Source organism: Schistosoma mansoni, chromosome 4 (genome assembly GCF_000237925.1).
Source record: "Schistosoma mansoni strain Puerto Rico chromosome 4, complete genome".
Classification (NCBI taxonomy): Eukaryota; Metazoa; Platyhelminthes; class Trematoda; order Strigeidida; family Schistosomatidae; genus Schistosoma; species Schistosoma mansoni.
Genome location: NC_031498.1, coordinates 4,656,425 through 4,676,847, shown reverse-complemented (window position 1 = coordinate 4,676,847; position 20,423 = coordinate 4,656,425). Strand labels below are relative to the sequence as shown.

The following is a 20,423-nucleotide window of genomic DNA, read 5'->3' as shown; positions in this document are numbered from 1 at the left end:
AACCATCCAGCTCAGAGAACAAACCTACATCAAAAATAGAACACATGATATTTAGACATTACACAAATGGAGGAGTTAGTATATATACTATTTCATACTGTTAAAAATAATCATAATTTAATAAATTTTACCATCTATTTGTTTAATTGAACCATCATCTTCAAGTATGGGATGAACTAGTAAACATTCAAATGAATTTATTCGGTTATCTGATTTATTTTCTAGTTCTATTTGATGAACTGACCAATCAATACCTTTCAACGAACGTAAATGACTTTGCTTTAAATCAAGCCCATCAGAAAGGATTAACCATCTAGGAAATTAAAAATTTAGTGGGATATACAAATGAAAAGTTCATTACATCAATATATACAAATCTGACTGCAAAAAATTAGTGTACTCAAGTATCAATTTAATTTATTTTTGAATAGCAAATAAATCCTTATCCACTCGTCTTCGTGTCCCTACTTCCGTTGTAGTGAACAGGGATACGACTGGGGATAATCGAATGTATTTAAGCACAAAATTACAGACTATCTCACTAAATTCTGATTACCATACAGCAAACAGTTAATTTACAAAATAATAATCATTTGTTTCAATCTTCACTGTTCCTTCTGTAAATATCGATCCATCTTCTCTAATTTCACTGTTTATGTATTGTCCTACCAATTGCGCTTCATTTCAGTTCTTTCCTTATCGGTCTTCTGACAAAATGCATTCTATGTCTGACCATCACTATATACTACTTATGAGGATATAAGTAGACCACACCACATCGTCATTTGATTCACAATTACATACAGTAATTAAAATACATCCTAAAATAAAATCTAAAAGCTGATTCAACGAACGATCAGCCCAAACATATATGTTGAATATTTAAGCTATTGAATTGTAACGCTATAACTTTCAATGTATTTGAATGAAAAAGAGGAACGAAATGCTTCAAAAGGAAGCTAGTATAGATATAAATAAATAATATATTTGTAATATCTTAATGAGTAGAAAAAAATTAGATTTTCTGACGTTTAGTAACTCAGTGTATGCCATTTCTTCATAGAATAAATTTTAATTTGGTTATTTATTCTCTGAAGAAGTAGCATACATTGAGTCACGAAACGTCAAAAAATATAATTCTTTTCTACTCATTAGGATATTACAAATATATTATTTATTTATAACAATCTACCCGATGCTCAATTTATTCGAAATTATCAAAACAAAACTTGGTAATGATACCTAGTATAGATATGCTTTATTCAATGGTAATAGATAAATTCACATAGTAAACTGTAAGTCGTATGTATATTATATAACTACTAAGATGACATGATCCTGTTGTTAAACTTAGATGAGTGATCTACAGTTCAAATCAGTTTATCTCTGTGAGATACAATCACATGTCTAACACAACAGATCTATAATAACTCAGTTGATACGGTCCTCTTAATTGACACTTGACGCAAAATTATATCCCCATTCTAAGCCACTTATAATTAAATACGATCCTGAAACAAATATACGTTAACCGGAATCGTCACATCACATTATCAGGATAAGATGAGATTGACAAGATCAATAGCAAACGAATTGATATAATGTAGTAGAATTGACAATGAGAAAGACTGAATATTGAGTATGCAGTTTGAAAAGACCGAGTTAAAAGGTATGTATAAAGGTATACTAGAACTCAAGTTCGAGAAAAAAATAGAGTGAATGCATCTGAGCCACATCACTCAAAGTCTCCAACCATTGGTTAAGATGATTTTGCAGACCTCAAACAGGTGATCTGCATTAATTAGCAATCAATGAGTTCATGGAATAATATATCTTGGTTTAAGCTCCCTTAGCATTCTTCCAGCCTACTTTGACACTATCAAATATTGTCCGTAGATGTAAAAGGTGGTTAAGAATATGTTGCACACATCCTTAACACCTCAGTTGATAAAGATTCATAACTTCACTGTAAGATTTAAAGCAGTAATTTGAAACTATCAGTACATACATACAATAAATCAGAGTATGTAGCACTTACGGACGCTGATTAAGATCACATGACAGATTAGCATAATTCAGATACTTTAAATTTAATACAGCTATATGATGTGGATGAATTGGAGAACTGACAGAGGCCACTAGAATATCATCGTAAACATCTAAAATTGATAATGACGATGACAATGTAGTTCCATCTGACGTTAAATACAACTTAGGTAGTTTATATATAACTGGTCTTGATTGGGCAATGGATTCAGTCACTGAAATCAGAAGTCCAACAACCTCGAATCCCCAACATGATGAGACTAATACATATTGTCCATCACTAGACCAACAACGGTCTGCTAGTCTACAATAAAGTCCTAAAAATATAATATGATAGAATAATACAATAATTCATTTTTATGAACAGCCATCACTCAAGCGTATTGTCTATTGATCTTTCATTCTAACAATTGAAAATCGTTCACTAAATAACAATACCACACTCCATAACATATAAAGACAAGTAAAGAACACAAGGAAGCATGCAGCTATCAATTAATAATTTATAGAAAAGATTCATGAGATTCAGTTTACATTAATGACTTTCAGCTAAACTACTTTGTGTGTGTGTGTGAAACCAAATGATGCTTTTGCCAGTTTGCTTAAACCCACGTATAGTACTGTGGTGTGAGCTACTGATATCGACATAAGTAGTATATATGGTGAGTAAGGAATAGAATATCTGACAGCAGAAGATTGAGAAGATCAAGAAGAGAAGAACAGAAATAAAAAGCAATTTGTGTGGAAATCCAGGAACAATGAAGCCCGAAGCAATTGAAGAACATTTTGCAAATAGTGTATCATAGCATGGTTTTTCGTATTTTACCAAGTAACGTTGTAATTTGTGCTAAATATATAGTTGGTTGTCCTCACCTGTGTTCTCATTCACAACATTTGGTGTCGCTGCCTCCAAGGATGAAGATCCCATGGCCGAAGGAATTTGAAGACGGAGATGTTCTGGGCTTCCTGAAGGAGTTCGAAGCTGTAGCGGAGCTGGTGGGAGTGAAGGAGCCGAAGGCGGAGACGGTGGTGCTGGGGACGCTGCTGAGAGGCAGAGCGAAAGCTGTATATGACAGCCTGGACGGTGCGGGCGGTAAGACGACATGGGAGGCAGTCACGGAGCGGTTGATCGTGGAGTTCGATAGCCCAGTGGACAGAGAAGAAGCACTGCAGAAGTTCCGAGTGGCGAAGTTGCCGATCGATGGTGATCCGCTGGTGCTGGCCGTGGAGCTTACCAAGTTGCTGCGTCGCGCGCTGCCAAATCTGGATGAGGAGTCGGAGGCACAGTTGTTGGCGTCGCAGTTTATCGAGAGCGTGCCTGTTGCCGTTTCCCAGCAGCTGAGACTGGTACACGCCGCGCAACCTATGGATATCAGTGAGCTTGCAAAGGTGACGCGACAGTTGATGACACGAACAGTAGCTCCGGTCGCGTGCGGAAGTCAGGAGATAAGCAGCATTGAGAAGAAGATTGAAGAACTGCAGCACGAGATTGCGGCATTACGAGTGACTCGTAAAAGGAATGATAAGTGTTTCGCATGTGGAGGGACAGGACACTGGAAGATAAACTGTCCAACACGACGAAAACGGAGATATTTTAGACGTTACGTGTTTCCTTCCTACTCTAGGGATCTGGGGGTTGTTGCATTAGTAGATAGAGGGGCAGTCTATGCAAGAGTGAACGTAAATGAACTAGATTTAGTGTGCCTAATCGATACAGGGGCAGCAGTTTCGTTAATAGGTAAAGAGCAATGTAAGAGATTCAAGCCGTGTAAAGTCGCAGTTCACACTATAGGAGGGCATATGTTAGAGGTATTGGGCGTGTCTAACAGTATCGGGCATGTTCCAGGGAAGGAAAATGTAATGGCGGACTACCTGTCAAGACCAGACATGGAAGCCGAGCTTCCATTGACAGCATACGCAGTGAACAGTATAGAGGGAGACCCACTAGAACTCGTCCGGCAACAGAAATCTGATCCTAAACTTCGAGAGGTAATCAGAGTGATAAGAGAGGAGGCAGATGTTGACAAACGAGCAATGGACAAGGAGGTAATAATGTTGCTTCGTCAAAAGGAAAGACTGAAAGTGAACACATATGGAGCTCTGGTCTGGCAGGATGATGACAAAAATTGGGTGGCTGTGATCCCGAAAGACTGGCGGCGTAAGATGATACACGAATGCCATCAGGTAGCGCACACAGGTATCGCAAGAACGACAGATTTACTACGGCAAAGTGCATACTGGCCAGGCATGAGAGACGATGTGGCCCAATATGTGTTGACGTGCCAGCAGTGCCAATTAATGAAAAGCGATAGATACATGCGACCGCCATTGCAGTCGGTCCCAGTAACCGCAGTCGGTGATCTATGGTCAGTAGATGTGATGGGACCATTTCCACAGACGGATAGCGGCAACCGATACTTACTAGTAATGACGGAACATGCTACACGATGGGTCGACGCTGTACCGATTGCCGACCAGCGGGCGAAAACAGTGACCGAAGTAATAATCCGGCACATTGTAGCGGGTCATGGAGTACCGAAGATGATACTAACCGACCAGGGTCCCTGTTTTGAAAGTGACGAGTTTAAGGCCCGTTTAAAGCAGTTCGGCATCAAGAGGATACGAACTACACCGTATCACCCTCAGACAAACGGGCTTACAGAAAGAAACAACCGGACATTAAAGGAATGGTTAGCATCTAAAGGAGGGAATTGGGAGAAAGAGTTACCACTAATTTTGCTGGCGCATCGTGCCTCCATCCAAGGAACAACCAAGAAATCACCTTTCCTACTGATGTATGGTAGACAGCCACGACTTCCGATGCATAATAAGACGTGGCCACAGCAGCAGAAGTGGACAGCAACAAGATTAAGGAAAGAGAGGACGGAGGCAATAAAGAACGTGAAAAAGAAACAAATATCAGACATCAAGAAGGCGGAACAGCAGAGAAGAGCGTGGAAGCCTTTTAGAGTGGGGGACCTGGTAAAGTGTAGAGAACGGAGAGCTAACACTGAAGGGGGACCAGGGTCAGGAAAGCTGATCCCGAAATGGGAGGGACCGTACATTATCACGGAGAGACGCGGCCCAGTTTACACGATCCGGAGAGAAGACAAGCAGAAGCGTGTAAATGCCAGTCAACTACAGAGATGGTTTCAAGAACATCATGAGCACGAGTCACGAACAGCACCAAAGGAGACAATGGTACGCCGATCAGAAAGATTGCGAGAACAGCTTATTAAAAGGGGGGACGAGTGTGGTGTGAGCTACTGATATCAACATAAGTAGTATATATGGTGAGTAAGGAATAGAATATCTGACAGCAGAAGATTGAGAAGATCAAGAAGAGAAGAACAGAAATAAAAAGCAATTTGTGTGGAAATCCAGGAACAATGAAGCCTGAAGCAATTGAAGAACATTTTGCAAATAGTGTATCATAGCATGGTTTTTCGTATTTTACCAAGTAACGTTGTAATTTGTGCTAAATATATAGTTGGTTGTCCTCACCTGTGTTCTCATTCACAACAGTACCATAGTTTGAAATGAGAGTTCATTCAGTGTTCGATAGTCAATTAATTCAATCATTAAGTCACTGTTTGATTGAGTCATTACAGTTGATGTTGAATAATTTGAATCAATCAACAAGAAGCCCTATATCTAAATCTTGTACTTATTCACAATTCATCAATGTAAGCAAATGTATATGTAAAATAATATAAATTTAGTGTAACTGCATGTGCCTGTCTTCTCATGTTGACTAACCATGGCTTACTCTCACCTAACATGTCAGACTAATAACCAGCTTCCAGTTTATGGTAGTTAAATAACTACTGAAAAATCAGAAGGCACTAGATAACCGTTTCGTCCTAGTAAGAGACTCATTCGCAGGTCCATTCACGACCCAGCTTAGGGTCAGACTGACTCGCACTGAGATCAGTCAATGAGGTAAACTACAAAATCCCACAATCTTTACAAGCCCCCTATACTAAAAATAAAGTTTCATTCAATAACATGAAATTACTGATTGTTTTGATTACAAGTTGAAATTAGTGTTAACAACTTCAAAACAAGGTGAATTGCTCATCTTCGAGTTCACTATTATAAGTATGGTATTGAAGTATTTGCTCGAGAAATTGATAACATAAAACAGTCAGAATAATTCAGCTTGGCTAAAGTAAACAACCCGAAAGTGCTTTTTTAGTAAAAATTAATAACTGTTGAACAAAAAACGTAGCATTTAATCCACTCGTCGTTCCCTTTAGTTCTTGAGTCACCAAATCTCATACTTTTTCTTTTTTCGATACCTAGTCTTTTCTACTACTAATGATGCTGTTCTCACTTCTACTGACCTGAGATTTGTCTTGATCATTTTATCTTGCCATGCTAATGTAGTATAGCAACTTGAACCCATGCACATAACTGCTAAGTTCTACTTTGACTGACTAAGTTACTATTTATCACACCCTAAGTAATCAGATAATTAAGTAGTAATCTGCTTTCTTAAATGATGAATGACAAGTTTGGGTACCAGTAGGAACACCACAGCAACTAGAATACAAGTACACTTAGCTAACGAAATCCAAATGAGACGAAATAAACATCAAATATAACCTTGGAGTTTAAATGAAGTTAATCAAATAGAACACTAATTTTCAGTCAGACAATGCTTCATAAATATAGATTAGCTATCGTGCTAACTACATGTATAATCTAAAATTAATTTAAGCTTACGAAGAACAAGAATAATAATGAGTCACTTTGTTACTCAGAATCATTTATGGGGTAAATAGTTTTATCCATAAGAAAAGTTATACATTTACGATCATGCAAATTCTTGCCATAAAACATCAGTTACACCAAATTTTAGTATCGGAATAAATGATTGGTAAACTGGAAAAGACCATAAGGAATTACGAGTTTGTATCACTCAACTTTAGCTTTATTTTTATTCTGGAATATAAACCATTGGATCCCAGATCATCAGTTGGAAGGTCCAGTGTTCATTGAGAATTCTAAAGATACTGGGTTTGATTTCTGGTAGAATCGTAAATGTTCACTATTGACGAGTCCCATACTAGCACTAAGAAGCCATTCAGTGTTTCCTGGCTTCAATTGTTGTTTAAACAAAGTCAGTCCATGATGTGACATTTCAAATTCAGCAATTTCCGTAACACACAAAATAGTAAAAAAATTATTACCTGGAAATTTATCAATAGTACAGCTATAATCACTGCATGGACTATTGATAACGGGTACAATAATCTCAGGTTTCAAGCATTTGATTGGCCATTGAGTCCCAACTAATGAAACACACTGACCATGTGGCCCACCAACAGGGTTTTGAAGCCAAATTAAATAAGTTCCATTTGGACTGAATCGCGGACATTGAACTGAATAACCGGGCACACTGATTGGTTCGATACTATTCTTTTCTTTGAAGAAGGAAGAAGTGATGAGTTTATTTGAAAAATATAAGTAGTAAATACTTTTTTGTGAAAAATAGATAAATCTATGAAAAACTACCATTGGTGGCTTATGGCTTTTCCATATTTAATAAATACGAAATACTAGCAATCAAAAAGGAATGTATTTTAAGACCTATGCTTCAACGATCAGAGAAACGTAGGTTTTTCTGAGTTTTCCAAAAAGGAGCCATGATCTGTGGGATTAACTACGCAAAGAGTGAGATAATAACTAATCGATGACATTGGCAACTGGTTGAATGACATTGGGGATTGATTCTAGTTAACAGGACGTAGACCGATGAGTTACGATTCAGTGTATATGTGCATCATAAGAGGCTTAAAATCGCTGCCTTGGTTCTGTGAGTGTTCGTGAATGTGAATGCTGAGAAGCCTGAAACTAAGACAAAACAGCTCTTTAATGTTCTCTAACTTTCAATAACTTTTTAGTTGATATCAGTCTATGATGAAAACTATGAAAGTTGTGGATAAACTTCACCATCTAACTTAGATCATGAGTTAGGACTTTATCGAAAAAATGCCCACGATGATCACAGAATATTTTTGCTAACTAACGATCAGCTGTTAAAATATTTCCTTCAACCGTGTTTGGTTCAACCTGGTTGTTTTTGAGGAATCAATTAGTTTGAAAATGACTTTCACTTCAAAGTGATGTCAACAGACGAACGCTTTGGAGCATTTAACTGTTGATTTTTTTTACCAGATTCTAATTAAACTTATTACAATTCCACGAGATTCATCACAACATAAAACAAAAATTAAGAATATCTTATTTGTTGAGTTCTTTGAATGGTCTTAACTTATTTACAACTTTAAAGGCGCTCATGAGGCTAATCTTATCCAACGAATAAATCTTCACTTCCAGATTTGGAAAGAAATAGCATAAATTAACACCTCTGTGTATCAATTTATGAACAGAAAAATTAGTGACTGCATTGTTTAACTAATCAGTCATAACTTACTTATGTCCCAAAAATAAAGGTGAGATGGACGTTGAGTACAGTAAATTAACCCAAGATTATAAGCTTGCAAAGGATAACCAACAAATATAATCCCATTATCATCTGGACTCCATAACGGTTCACTGCAAGCTAAATTATACTTATTTTCATCGATTGGAGCAAAACTAACAGTTTCAGTAGTAAGATCAAGTATACAAAGTTTGGGTTTATGTGATCCTTCATTGCCTTCACCCCAATCCTCTTGGAATACAAACGATGAAGTGTCATCTTTGAGTGATTGATCGTTAGTAGTATACTATGAATAATAATTAAATTACATTAATTGACAGAGATTTCATGAATGTATTGATGTTGTCTTTGAGCCAATAAAGATTGATCTATAATGGGTCAAACTTTCAAAATCCTATTTTCTTTATTGTATTAAAGTAGTTAGCACATTGAATCACATAACTAGTATCGAAACGACAGGATGACGACGGGAAGGTTGCTAAACCTACTAACTAAACATTTTCATAAAAAGGATTGATTCTAAAGAAGACTTGTAACGACAAAAAGCCATTCAACTACGAGTCAGTAAATCATAAATGAAAATTACAAACATTCTGAAACTGTTGTTAACTGTATAAGAACAAACAAAACTCCACTTTGTTGCTTTAGGTCTCTATTCTACGGAAAAACATATTCAGTTTTTGATGTGTGGCAGTGAAAGTGAAATATGATTGGTCACTGAGAGTGGGCAAACAGACACTCACCCTTCAGACTAATAAATATGTAGTTTCTTTTCCTCTCATTGATTTCTACTCCGCACTCACTGAGACTGACTACTTGTAACCGTACTGAATAAAGCACTAACTAGTGTTAATTTGATTCTTTATTTTTAGGTTGTGAATCGTGGTTTTGATATAACGTGACTAGTCTTATCGTATTGACGTATTATCGTAATATACGTGAGAGAAGTATATTTTAAACCATCTGTTATGTCAAATTTTTGTACATCTGTCTGCTTAGGAAAACTAAGTACATCCGATGGAGAACATATTACGGTTAACAACATCAACAAAATGCAGAAATCATTCATAATCTTAGTGCTTGATTTTAAGTTGTAGTGTGATACTATCTGGTTTCATAAACAAAAGGTAGGTGGAGCGGAGTTCAGATCTGTGACTTAAAGATTGGTAGTTGAGTGTTTTAACTATTTGACCACCTAACCACATAGCACAAAACTGAGATATTTGTAAGGTAGCTAACGATGCTTTGACAAGGTTGTTTCTTACAAATTATGTACTAAATCCAATCATTCAATAACACCGTTAAATATTTTACCTCCAATGTGTCCTGTGACAAATGATATATTACCCATCAGTAATTTGTCATATTCACTTCATACAAGTTATACTTTGGAAGCCCAACATTTGTCTAGTTCCAAAAAATTCCCAATGAACAGTCTTGTGGTATAAAGTTTTCTTTTTCGATTTCATCGTCCGTTCACTAAACACTGAATACTCTTTACCACAAAGATATAGTTAATTAAATTAGATATTCAACTCTTACACGGTTTAGATAAGTCATTTACTATGTGACGTACAGTCTAACAAACAAACAAACAAACAAGTACAACGTCGTTGGTTTTCGAATGGGTTGCTATTAGTATAGTATATAAACAGTGTCATGAAACATACATTGCGCAATAGATTGCATAAGGTACATGAACATGTAAGCATTTATGATTTGTTCATTTAAATACATAAACAGTGGTACGAAGGGGCACATAAATATATACGCGCCACGCAAGCTATTGAGTTTGTATAAGAGCTGGGATACTACCCAGGTGCCCAAATCGAAGTGAGTTGATTAGAATACCACTCCCCGAGCCTTTAACCCAGAGGTCTAAACCACAAGGTAGTGTGGCACCATTAGGTGATGCGGTCCTATGGTAGTCGGTCACCAACAACAGTTCTGTACGCCATTTATTCCCTCAAGATTCTGGAACGCATGTGTCATTGGTTTGAAATTAGAGTTTTAAAAATCCAGGAGAATTCGCCTTATCCACTAATCCGGTTTAAGCACCGGACATTTGCTTTTCGTCTTCTCAATTTCATAAACAACTACCGCGCCACGAGAAGGCAGTGAATAAGACTTCCCTGACAGTGGCTATATAGGAGTGGCCATATGAGAACAGTTGGAGAGGGAGTAGACTCTCCCCACCCTCGGTCGTACTAGATAGATATTATTACTTGAAGCTATTCGATTGAGACGCACAAGATCAATTAATACAAATTAAAAACATTACACACTTTATACAAACAATAATTAGTACGTTACAGGTTATGACTTAGTAATAAATGGGTAGGCTTTCAAGATTGGACAAATCAAATTTACACTCATGAAATATATTTGTCTGTTTTCGATAATGTATACAATGATTATAAAAAATGATGGAAACTATTACCTCAATAGGATTATTACAGACTTCTGCCAAATAAACAATCTTATCTCTTGCATTTGACCATCCAGCTCCATGGAATGTCACACTATTCGAAGGATAGACACGACCATGACGAGCATTAAGTGTCGTTGGGAGCTTAATAGAGTTTGTGAAACGTCCATTTATCCATACTTGAATGAAAATACCTGAATCTGCGGTACTAGCTATAGTATGTTTTGAGGGATTTGAAGCCAGTGGAGGATTACATTCGATACACACAGCCCGATGAGAACCTTCAGGAGACTTGATATCCCAAATAGTACGCACATGGTTCTGTGAGGCAAAAGGAAAACACTGCCCGAATGAGGAAAAATGTAGTTGTGAAGTGTAGTCCACAAGTAAATTTTCATGAATGTCATGTTGAGGCAAGGTGACCAGATAAGTTCTTGAATATGAAACACTGTCTTTTCGAAAGGTGTTTGTCTGCGTCCACTCAGATATGATGGAGTATTCGTTACATTTTGCGTGGTCAGGACACTTAAAAACTTTGATTTCTGATAACACTGGAGTGTTGAGGAACCCAAATAGCGTTGATAAAGATTTTTTCGGTAGCATGACTAAAAGTTTTGGAATATATTATGTTTTTTCCATCAGCGAAGCAACGACAAGAAAATATACAAGACAAAACATTGAAATAATTGGAGTTTATTGGATGAAAAATAGAAATGTACAAAAATTCGCTTAACACTTGATAAATGTAATGTATAATGGCAAAATCGCTGGACATCATAACTCAATGTTGAAGTTTTCCACTTTTTCCAAAGAAGATACAAGTCTCTGCAAATGAAATTCGAGTTCACCCGGGTCTTTTGATGAAGATATCAAGAACATAATCCGTGATTTAACTAGAGTGCAATTATTCTGGAAAACAAAAAAGACATATATAAGAAATAAAAGGTAAAGAAAAAAATATATTGACAATAATTAGTCGAACAATAAATACTTCATGAGTAAACCGAATGAAGATATGTGAATTACAGTAAAATCTGCTATTCATGTAACTGTTTAAGTCTAGTAACCTTCAACTAGTTTCAACTTTTATAATAAAAAAACAAGTGAAGCTCTTCAAAAAGCAGTGGAAAAATGTCGGAGATTAAAGTAATGACAGACGATTGATAGTTAATTTGGTTGTATACTTTAAGTCACAGATTTGACCCTCAACAGAGTAATTCCACTAATCAAAATTTATTACGACCCATAGCTCATTCGAAAAGATATTAAAATGTTATTGAACTACTAATTATCATTCTAGCTTTTGAAAATTGTTACTCCGTTCAGAGACCTTCTAGGGATACTCCCGACCCGATACCCGGGTAAAAGAGGAGTACTGGGATGGGGTTAACAACCCGATTTCATAAGAAAGAACGTCGATGAAAACCAGACAGAGAGAATCATTTACACTATTTCATAAATTGTAGTTGATAATCCAAAAGATGATTTTGCACCTGCCAGTTATGATCTATGTTTTTGCATCACCGAACGTTATTTATTTATTTAAACACATAAATATTTGTACAAAGAGGCACCAAGTAGATATGCGCCACATAAATCTCGTTTGATTTGTGTGAGGGCTGTGATACTATCCGGGTGCCCAAACCGAAGGAGGTGGTTTTATAAGGGGACCACACTCGAAGCCTTTGACCCAAAGGTCTGATCCACAAGGCAGTGGAGCATCGTGAGGAGATGCAGTCCCATGGTAGCCGGTGACTAACAATTGGTTCATAGTCTATTTGTTCCTTCAGGATACTGGAGCCCATGTGCACCATTGGTTTGGAATCAGGGTTTTCCAACTCCCCCAGGTGGACTTTCCGTATCCACCAACCCGGTTAAAGCGCCGGACACTCACTGAATGTTAGCGATCAAACAAAAGAATAACAGCTACATAAATCACTGATAACTATAAATCCAGCAAGCTATTTCCGCCAACTACCACTACTTACATAAAGTTATCTTCATCAGGGATGTCTAATTTCACCATTCTCTGTTTAATTTTAGCATTATTCATGTATATTTAAAAGTAATGTTCTGTAGGGCCAACGAAACTTCACTGGGACTTAGTCAAATCATCCATCAGGCTGAACCGTTTCTACATTAAACGACAGATCACTGATAGTTAGATAGTCTATCTAACATCGTCTGTCAGGGATGACTTACCATGGACTGATACATTCGGCAGTAGTCACACTGTTTCTTCGACCTATTCTTACCAATACATTTTTCTAATAAAGTCATATTCGTTCTATACGGTTATTAAGATAGCCCTAGTATCTGGGTACCAGGAAAAAAACTTGAGTAGAATTATGAAAGGGTTTGAAATGTGTTTCTCAGTCCTATTTCCAAAAATCTAAATTGACGCTTCAGGAGCGATCTGAGTCACTAAATAGTTTGGCAACAGTAATAGACGTAACTGAATAGGTGAACCACTTCAGTTATCTTTATATACATCATCGAATCAAACACGAAGAACTAGGTATGATAACGCTGGTTAACGGCTCAGATAGGAACAATAGATGTCTTCTCCATGTATCAGAAACTTTTCTAGCATATCACGTACACTTACTAGAAACATACTGAATGAATCATCTGAGAAGTGCCGAAACTACAGCCACAGTTTTATGACCTGCATGGTCGGTTGGGACGAAAACCTTTGAACAAAATCTGACGAGTGTTGTATTATTCTGAGATGGCATACCAGTGTATGTCTTCTAAAAGAACCCGTCCATTTAGTCGAAGGTATCGAGTCGTGTACCTAGCACTATAAGAAACTATCAAAAAATTAACTGTCAGCTGACATCCGTAGAAAAATGTATATTTTATTCGGGTACCCACACCAAACCAAGTAGACCTTTAAACAGACCACTAACTATGACTTTGAACGATGGTTCTAATTCATGGAGCAATAAAGAAAAGTCATCGAATACATTTCCATGATAGTCAGTAACTGTAATAAATTAATATACTATTCATTATATCATAATCCCGGAAACTATGTATATGGGTAAGACTAATCAGGGACCGAAACCCGTTAAATCTTCTAGATCCATCCTGTTTAGCCACCAACATACATTAAGCGATCAAAGTACAAAATACAAATAAACGAAAAGCACGATTAGTACTTAGTAGTTGAAATAGTGAACGATATGATCCTGTATGGAAATGAAAAAATCGAATGCATACAGCAAAACAGTAGTGGCACGATAGTGATTTTCTTGCACGAGCCAGAGCGATAGTGCCTTATCGACAATATCATTGTCTGGAAACCCGAAGGTATGGAAATATAAACATACAAATGCAAAAGAATGGATATTTGAACAGAAACTTTAAAATCACATTACAGATCCTAGACTAGAAGGTACCTTAAGTGAATTAGCTATAGACTTCGAAGAGGGTGAGAAATCAGACGATTCTCGTAAAATTTCTTGCTTCTTTATCATTCGAGAATATAGATTATTGAGAAGAGCCATCATTTTTAGAGAAACTGATATGGGTGCATTCGAAGACAATGAATACTCCAAAGTTTTCATAAATTCCTCAGGATTCTGAAGCTGTGTATGAAAGCTATAGATATACCTGTGTAAGAATTTCGTCACAACAATCTATATCACAAGACAGATTCACAAAAACTATTAGTAAATTTCGTAGGACGTATGGATCGCGCATTTTTAACATATTACAGAGATAGCCACATTTATTACGTAGCAACTTGCATCCATCTGGAGTTAATGCTATATTACCCAGGACCTGAAGAGCAACGCATGCTTGATCACTGTATTCCACTGCATTCGCTATAGTTAAAATATCATCGAGATGGTCCTAAAGAGACTATTTGAATGAAAATCTCATACCTTTATGATTGGAAAATTCTGTTGATCGCACGCCAGATTCATTACAACGTGAAGAATGTTTAAGTTTTGCTGGCGTCCTGTTAACGTCCCTGAGGTAGAATCCAGGAGAGATAGAAGGAGTTTTAGGCACTTAGAATCCCTAATGACATCCTGAAATCAAATGGTTAATGATGAAATAAATTGATTACAAAATTCCGACGAAAAGATGAAGCTTCATGAAGACTGATGACAAGCTTCTGTCTTGTGTCATAATCAGATATATTGATCAGTGTACAGATGGATGTACAGAAATCAAGTGTTAAGTTCTCCTTGTCAAATTCAATGACTTTAGGGAGTGACGTATCGCCTGATGTGAAACGAGGCACTGATGGCTTGAATGAGACTTTTTTAACATGCGGTCTTTGAAATAGTCTCGAGAAACAAAACAGAGTGAACGCAGACGCCGCAAAAACAGACGATGCCACGAAGATAAATGTTCTGCTCATGTATTCAAGTCCAGATAGTGTTGTTATTACGTATCAGATCATTAAACGAACAATACTATCTTCTGACAGAAACTGACCAATTCACGGGATAGAACAGATGGAGGGACTAGCATAAGCTGAAGCTTAAGAAGCCCGACCACATTTATTTGAACTGGACTCAGAAAATGTACGTCAATATAACAAAATAACTTTTCAGTTCTTAAATTGAAACAAGAAAATCAAAATCCTAAAATTCAAAAAATTTCGGAGTGCACCAATTATAATGGAAATAATTATAAACTAGCGCAGTGTACACTATTTATATCGAGAAAATCCATTCGCATTAATATCAAATGCTCTGAAAAACGCGTTCTGGAAGGCCTAAACCATAATTGTTTAAAATATATTGAAGCGTTATATTGAAGAGAAATCACGTCTTTCTTCAGCAGATCACGTTGGATGGAGAAACAGTGGTCAATGCTACCATTAAAAAATATCATACATTCGGCCGAAAATATCTCGTGACAATTAAATTCGCCTTCACGTCATAAGAGAGTCTATTACTAGGCTTGGGTCATCTTTACAAGAACTCCCCTATACTAACTAGAAAAGAAACTTGAGGTGGTTGAGTTCTACTCTTAAATTTCTCAACTGATTTAAGAGAGGCTAGTTTATGTCTTCCCACGAGCTTTACGTATTTGTGAAGCTTATTTGAGAAATCCTTATTGTGACGAGTTGAAGTGAATGACCACTGGTTTTTTTACTCTCATGTCTATTTTAGATCATTTGTTTGCTAGTTGGCAAGTTCATAGTCACGCTATTTTGGTTCTATATTATATACATATATACACACATTTAGTTATTGGGGTAGTTTTTCCCTCTGAAATCTATTCCTTTAGCATTTAGAGACCAATAAAATAGGGCAGTTTCTAGTTTCCTAATCTTTTTCGCAGAGACAACCCGACAAACCACTCAAGCTATTATAATAGCCTATCTCATCTTGATCAGACTTTAGTATAATTTGTTGTAGGACCCTAAAGTTCCGACTATCTTCCTTTACTATTCTTATATCTGTGGCACTTAGTTGTGTTTACCTTCGCATCTATGAATCTTGAGTAGTAAACACATCCTCCAGTTATAACGGCTGTTTGTTATTTTACTTACAATAAATTTTGAAATATTTTTGACTCCAATTTCCCAACTTTTAGGAAAATTTCGCCAATTCTGGGGAAGTTCCATTAGAAGTCTGTGAAAAATAGGACAAAAAGCCTCAAAATACTGTAAACGTTTTGGGGCTTATTCAACGATTTCATACTATTTCTCCAAAGATTTTCAGTGACATTAGTGAAATATCCAGAATATCCGCTGGGAAGAAACGCGTTTCTCCTATTCATAATCGATATCTCGCCTTTTCGCTAACATAACATCCTTAGGAAACTAGACGTCTACTATTTGCCACAATAAGATGTCACCTGTCACAGATATTTCTACATATGACTTGTTTCACTTAAAACTGCCTCATGATGCCACCCAGTTCGTAAAAGTGTGTGAGCTGTGGATAATAAACTTGCAGTAGGTCTACACATTGGTTATTGCTTTTAAGTCATGACAGGCATTCAAAACTTAGTACCGATGTTATCAAGTCATCACACGTAAGTTTTAAGTTGTATGATATAGCGGCATTTTATTTTAGTATTAATTCAAACATTATGTCCATCCCAACGATGAGAAGCGCTGATCATCCCTGGTAGCCAGTTGCTCAAAGAGTAACTATATTGTTTACAGGGAATATGTCACGTGACATATTGAGGTACCTCAACAGAAGTCGTGGATCGGATTAATCCCAACGGCGATTGTTCTTTGAAAAAACTCAAAGTATTAAGTAGCTGTGGATAGGTGTGATAACACAATATCTTTCATTCAGATGGCTTGCAATTATCCGGGGAATCGGGGGCTACATTGACAAAAGACGTCGTCTGCAAATCTAACAATGCACCTAAAGATAACGCGCTGTTGTATCAATTTCATAGGCATATGTGTTGGTTTAGTTTAATACCGGTACAAGAATGCACGAAATATATATGCAACACAATAAAAATTAGGTTGTGAAGACAGGGAAAGTACGATAAAAGAGGGAACGCTATGTTTCCGTACTCTAAATGGGGACGAATAAAATTGTTGAAGATTATGTGGAAAGTTCTACCGTCAAACTGGCCAAAAATGCTCCTCAATGTTACCAGTGCAATGTTTGCTCGAAAAGCGTTTTTCGTCACACTTTGCGAAGCATTTATTTCGCGTCACAAGGTCATACGGTAAGCCGCTCAAGGACAAACTTTGGGCTCAGCCTTAAACATGTTTGTGTCTGTCATACGATCTACGTTGAGCACTGGGGGAGTTTGAAAAGCAGTATGTGATAATTATCTTCAGAATGACTTAATTTCACATATGTTATTGCATCTGTTATAAGCATTTGAAGATGCCACAAATATTTGGAGGTTGACAACACCCTAACCAGTAACACCTATTATTGGGTCGTGCCCACCCAGTGAAATCAAAGTTCAGAAGCGAGGAGGTTTGAAGATATATTTGAGAGGTTAATAATATATCGAGAAGTGACTGGTCTAAACTGACTAGCGGTTGCAGGAGAAGTTCTGCACAACATGTTATTCCGTGAATACCACTAACCGTTTACAAAATCCAGACTCCGATAAACAGACAGCGGACGGAAAACCAATCGCCACACACTGCAGAATACACTGTTTTACCTTAACGTGGGTTTACGCAAGCTCATCTACTAGATTTTCGTCGTTGCAGATGTTTTTATGCCGGTCATTGGTATAGACCTTTTACCCATAGACACGTGCAAACGAGTGTTGATAGATGGCAATACCGTATTGTCTGAAACTTCATTTTCTTGTTGTAGACTGTGTCCGTTCGCCATTAAGCATAGATTTGATTCACGTTTACGAAAGATGACTTTAACTACCATTTGGAAACAGAAATGTTAGAAGCCAAATCACGACTATAGAACCACCTGCATCTTCGAAAGCCTTAGAGCATGCGATATGCTGAACGTCAGCTACCTTTGAAAAAGTTGGATAGATTGACTTGCCCCCTCGTGCTTAAGTTTAACTATTGTGACGGTGCTAAACAATTTATTGATTTGAGCAAAAGTATTAGCTCTTTAATTCCATACAAGAGCATAAAGGTCACTCCTGGCCTAGCGCCCTCTCAACGTTGTGTAAGAAGACGTGAAGCGATAGAATCGTATAATAGTGTCATAGTAAATAACCAGCTAAAGACAGTTTGCAACACAGTAAATACTATAAAGCGAATAAAAAATATGTATGATGTCATTCCACAAACGACAGGTCAATCCGTAGATCTAGATGAGTCTGCAGGCTAAAAACCTTTGGAAAATATACAGATTCCAACTGTCACCAAAAAGCATAAAGACATCCCTGATCCCGGCTGTTCACTCAGTAAAGTGCTAAAGTGTGAGCTATGTGACGACATACATCCAACTAAACATATTCACTTGAAAATTAGTCCCCCTAAAGACACTACAAGATAACTCGAATGAACCTGAATTCATCTCACAATGGCAACGCAACTCTTCAGCTCTGACAAAAAAGTTTAGGGAGACAAAATACCGAATAGGGAAACACGTAAGACTGAGACCAACTGTTCTGTGGGTATCCCAATAACAGTTAATAGGTTCTACCCGCTGATACCATGTAACTTGCCATCAGCACCTCTAAGTTGCAAAATGGGTGGCAGGCTTGAGCGTAACAAACCTTTTTACACTCACACTAACAAAAACTACCACAGTAATGATCACTCCACTTACCCTCTAAAACCTGAAACGATTAATAAGCACAGTAATTATAGGTTCCTCACCCCACACCCCATCTACATTCCCCAGGATCACAATTGTAATTACTCTCAGAAAGAAAACCTTCCACACCCTTCAGTATCAACTCACTACATAAAAGCGGCTTTGAGATGGTGGAGCGGCTTCCATGTATAATAACCGTCTTAACTGCTTCCGGTTACGTGCAGCAGACCTCCCTCATGCTCACACTAACGTAAATAGCTATAACAGAGGCTACGAGCTTAACCATTAAAACTATTTTGCAAATAACAGTACATTTTACAGTCAACCTGTGTCGGATTTCTTTGGAATAAGGCCATTAGTGACACCCTTGTTGAAGCATATAGCCCACGTAATTTCAAACTACATGCGAAACATAAACTCGCTTCACCCGTACAATTCCCATCATAGAGTACTCCCACCCTTGCCTTCTGGGTAAACTCCTCAAGCAACTTCATTAGCTCATCTGACACATCCCTTGCTAGCTCTAGCTATCAAAATACAGAGCTAATGAGGAACATTCAACCTCTCACTTCAAACCCATATCACACCCGCGAGGGTTATTACAACTTTGGTCGAGATGCTCTCACTCATTTTAACTTAGTAGGCCATTTGTTTAACATGTGTCTTATCAACGCCAGGTCGATTTGCATAAAAGGACGGATTTAGCCCTGTTTGTATCCGTATGTCAACCATCGCTTATAACGATATCTGAAGCATGGACTATCAGTAATATTTCCAACCTAAGTATATCTCTTGATAACTATTTCCTATATAGAAGTGCTAGATTGAAAGGACGAGGCGGAGGATGCCTTATTTACGTTCACTCTAGCTTAAACTCACTATTATGTGATATGCCTGAACTAAACAAACTGAAGGATTCAGTGTGCATTGTTTTAAAGCCATCAGATTCTATTACCTTACTATTCGGATGTGTCTACCGTAAACCTAACGCATCAATAGATGAAACATCAGCATTATCAGGGGTATTCTTACTAGCATCATCCCTGCTATTCACAGGGAAGCTCATTTGCGGTGACTTCAACATGCCTGAAATTTCTTGGTTTCCAGTCAGGGCTCCGAAACGTTATGAATTATTCATTGAATGTCTAGAACTAGGACAGTGGACTCAGTATGTCAGTAGCCCTACCAGACATCAAAATATCTTGAGTTTAGTCTTTATCAGTGACCTCACCCCCCAATACTGTGTATATTGGAAAAACGTTTCCAGGTAGTGATCATAACATTGTCGTATGTAGCATTAATA

The 20,423-nt window shown here is 37.3% G+C and overlaps 2 protein-coding genes across 2 annotated transcripts in view; both read right to left on the bottom strand.

Moving 5' to 3' along the window:
- Smp_211050 (acylaminoacyl-peptidase (S09 family)) overlaps window positions 1-11,528 on the bottom strand; it is a gene marked incomplete at both ends in the record, with an annotated part of 19,909 nt that extends 8,381 nt beyond the window's left edge. The window contains 5 exons of the mRNA XM_018796601.1: window positions 132-313; window positions 2,039-2,363; window positions 7,242-7,475; window positions 8,489-8,783; window positions 10,938-11,528. Of these exons, the coding sequence (XP_018651726.1) occupies window positions 132-313; window positions 2,039-2,363; window positions 7,242-7,475; window positions 8,489-8,783; window positions 10,938-11,528 (1,627 nt within the window). The remainder of the gene's footprint in view (window positions 1-131; window positions 314-2,038; window positions 2,364-7,241; window positions 7,476-8,488; window positions 8,784-10,937) is intronic.
- A 171-nt stretch (window positions 11,529-11,699) lies between these two features.
- Smp_146660 (hypothetical protein) lies at window positions 11,700-15,303 on the bottom strand (the record flags this gene model as incomplete). The annotated part of the gene is made up of 5 exons (XM_018796600.1): window positions 11,700-11,834; window positions 14,330-14,512; window positions 14,544-14,786; window positions 14,819-14,968; window positions 15,007-15,303. 5 exons carry the CDS (start codon window positions 15,301-15,303, stop codon window positions 11,700-11,702), a joined length of 1,008 nt encoding a protein of 335 aa, XP_018651725.1.
- Window positions 15,304-20,423: the final 5,120 nt, after the last annotated feature.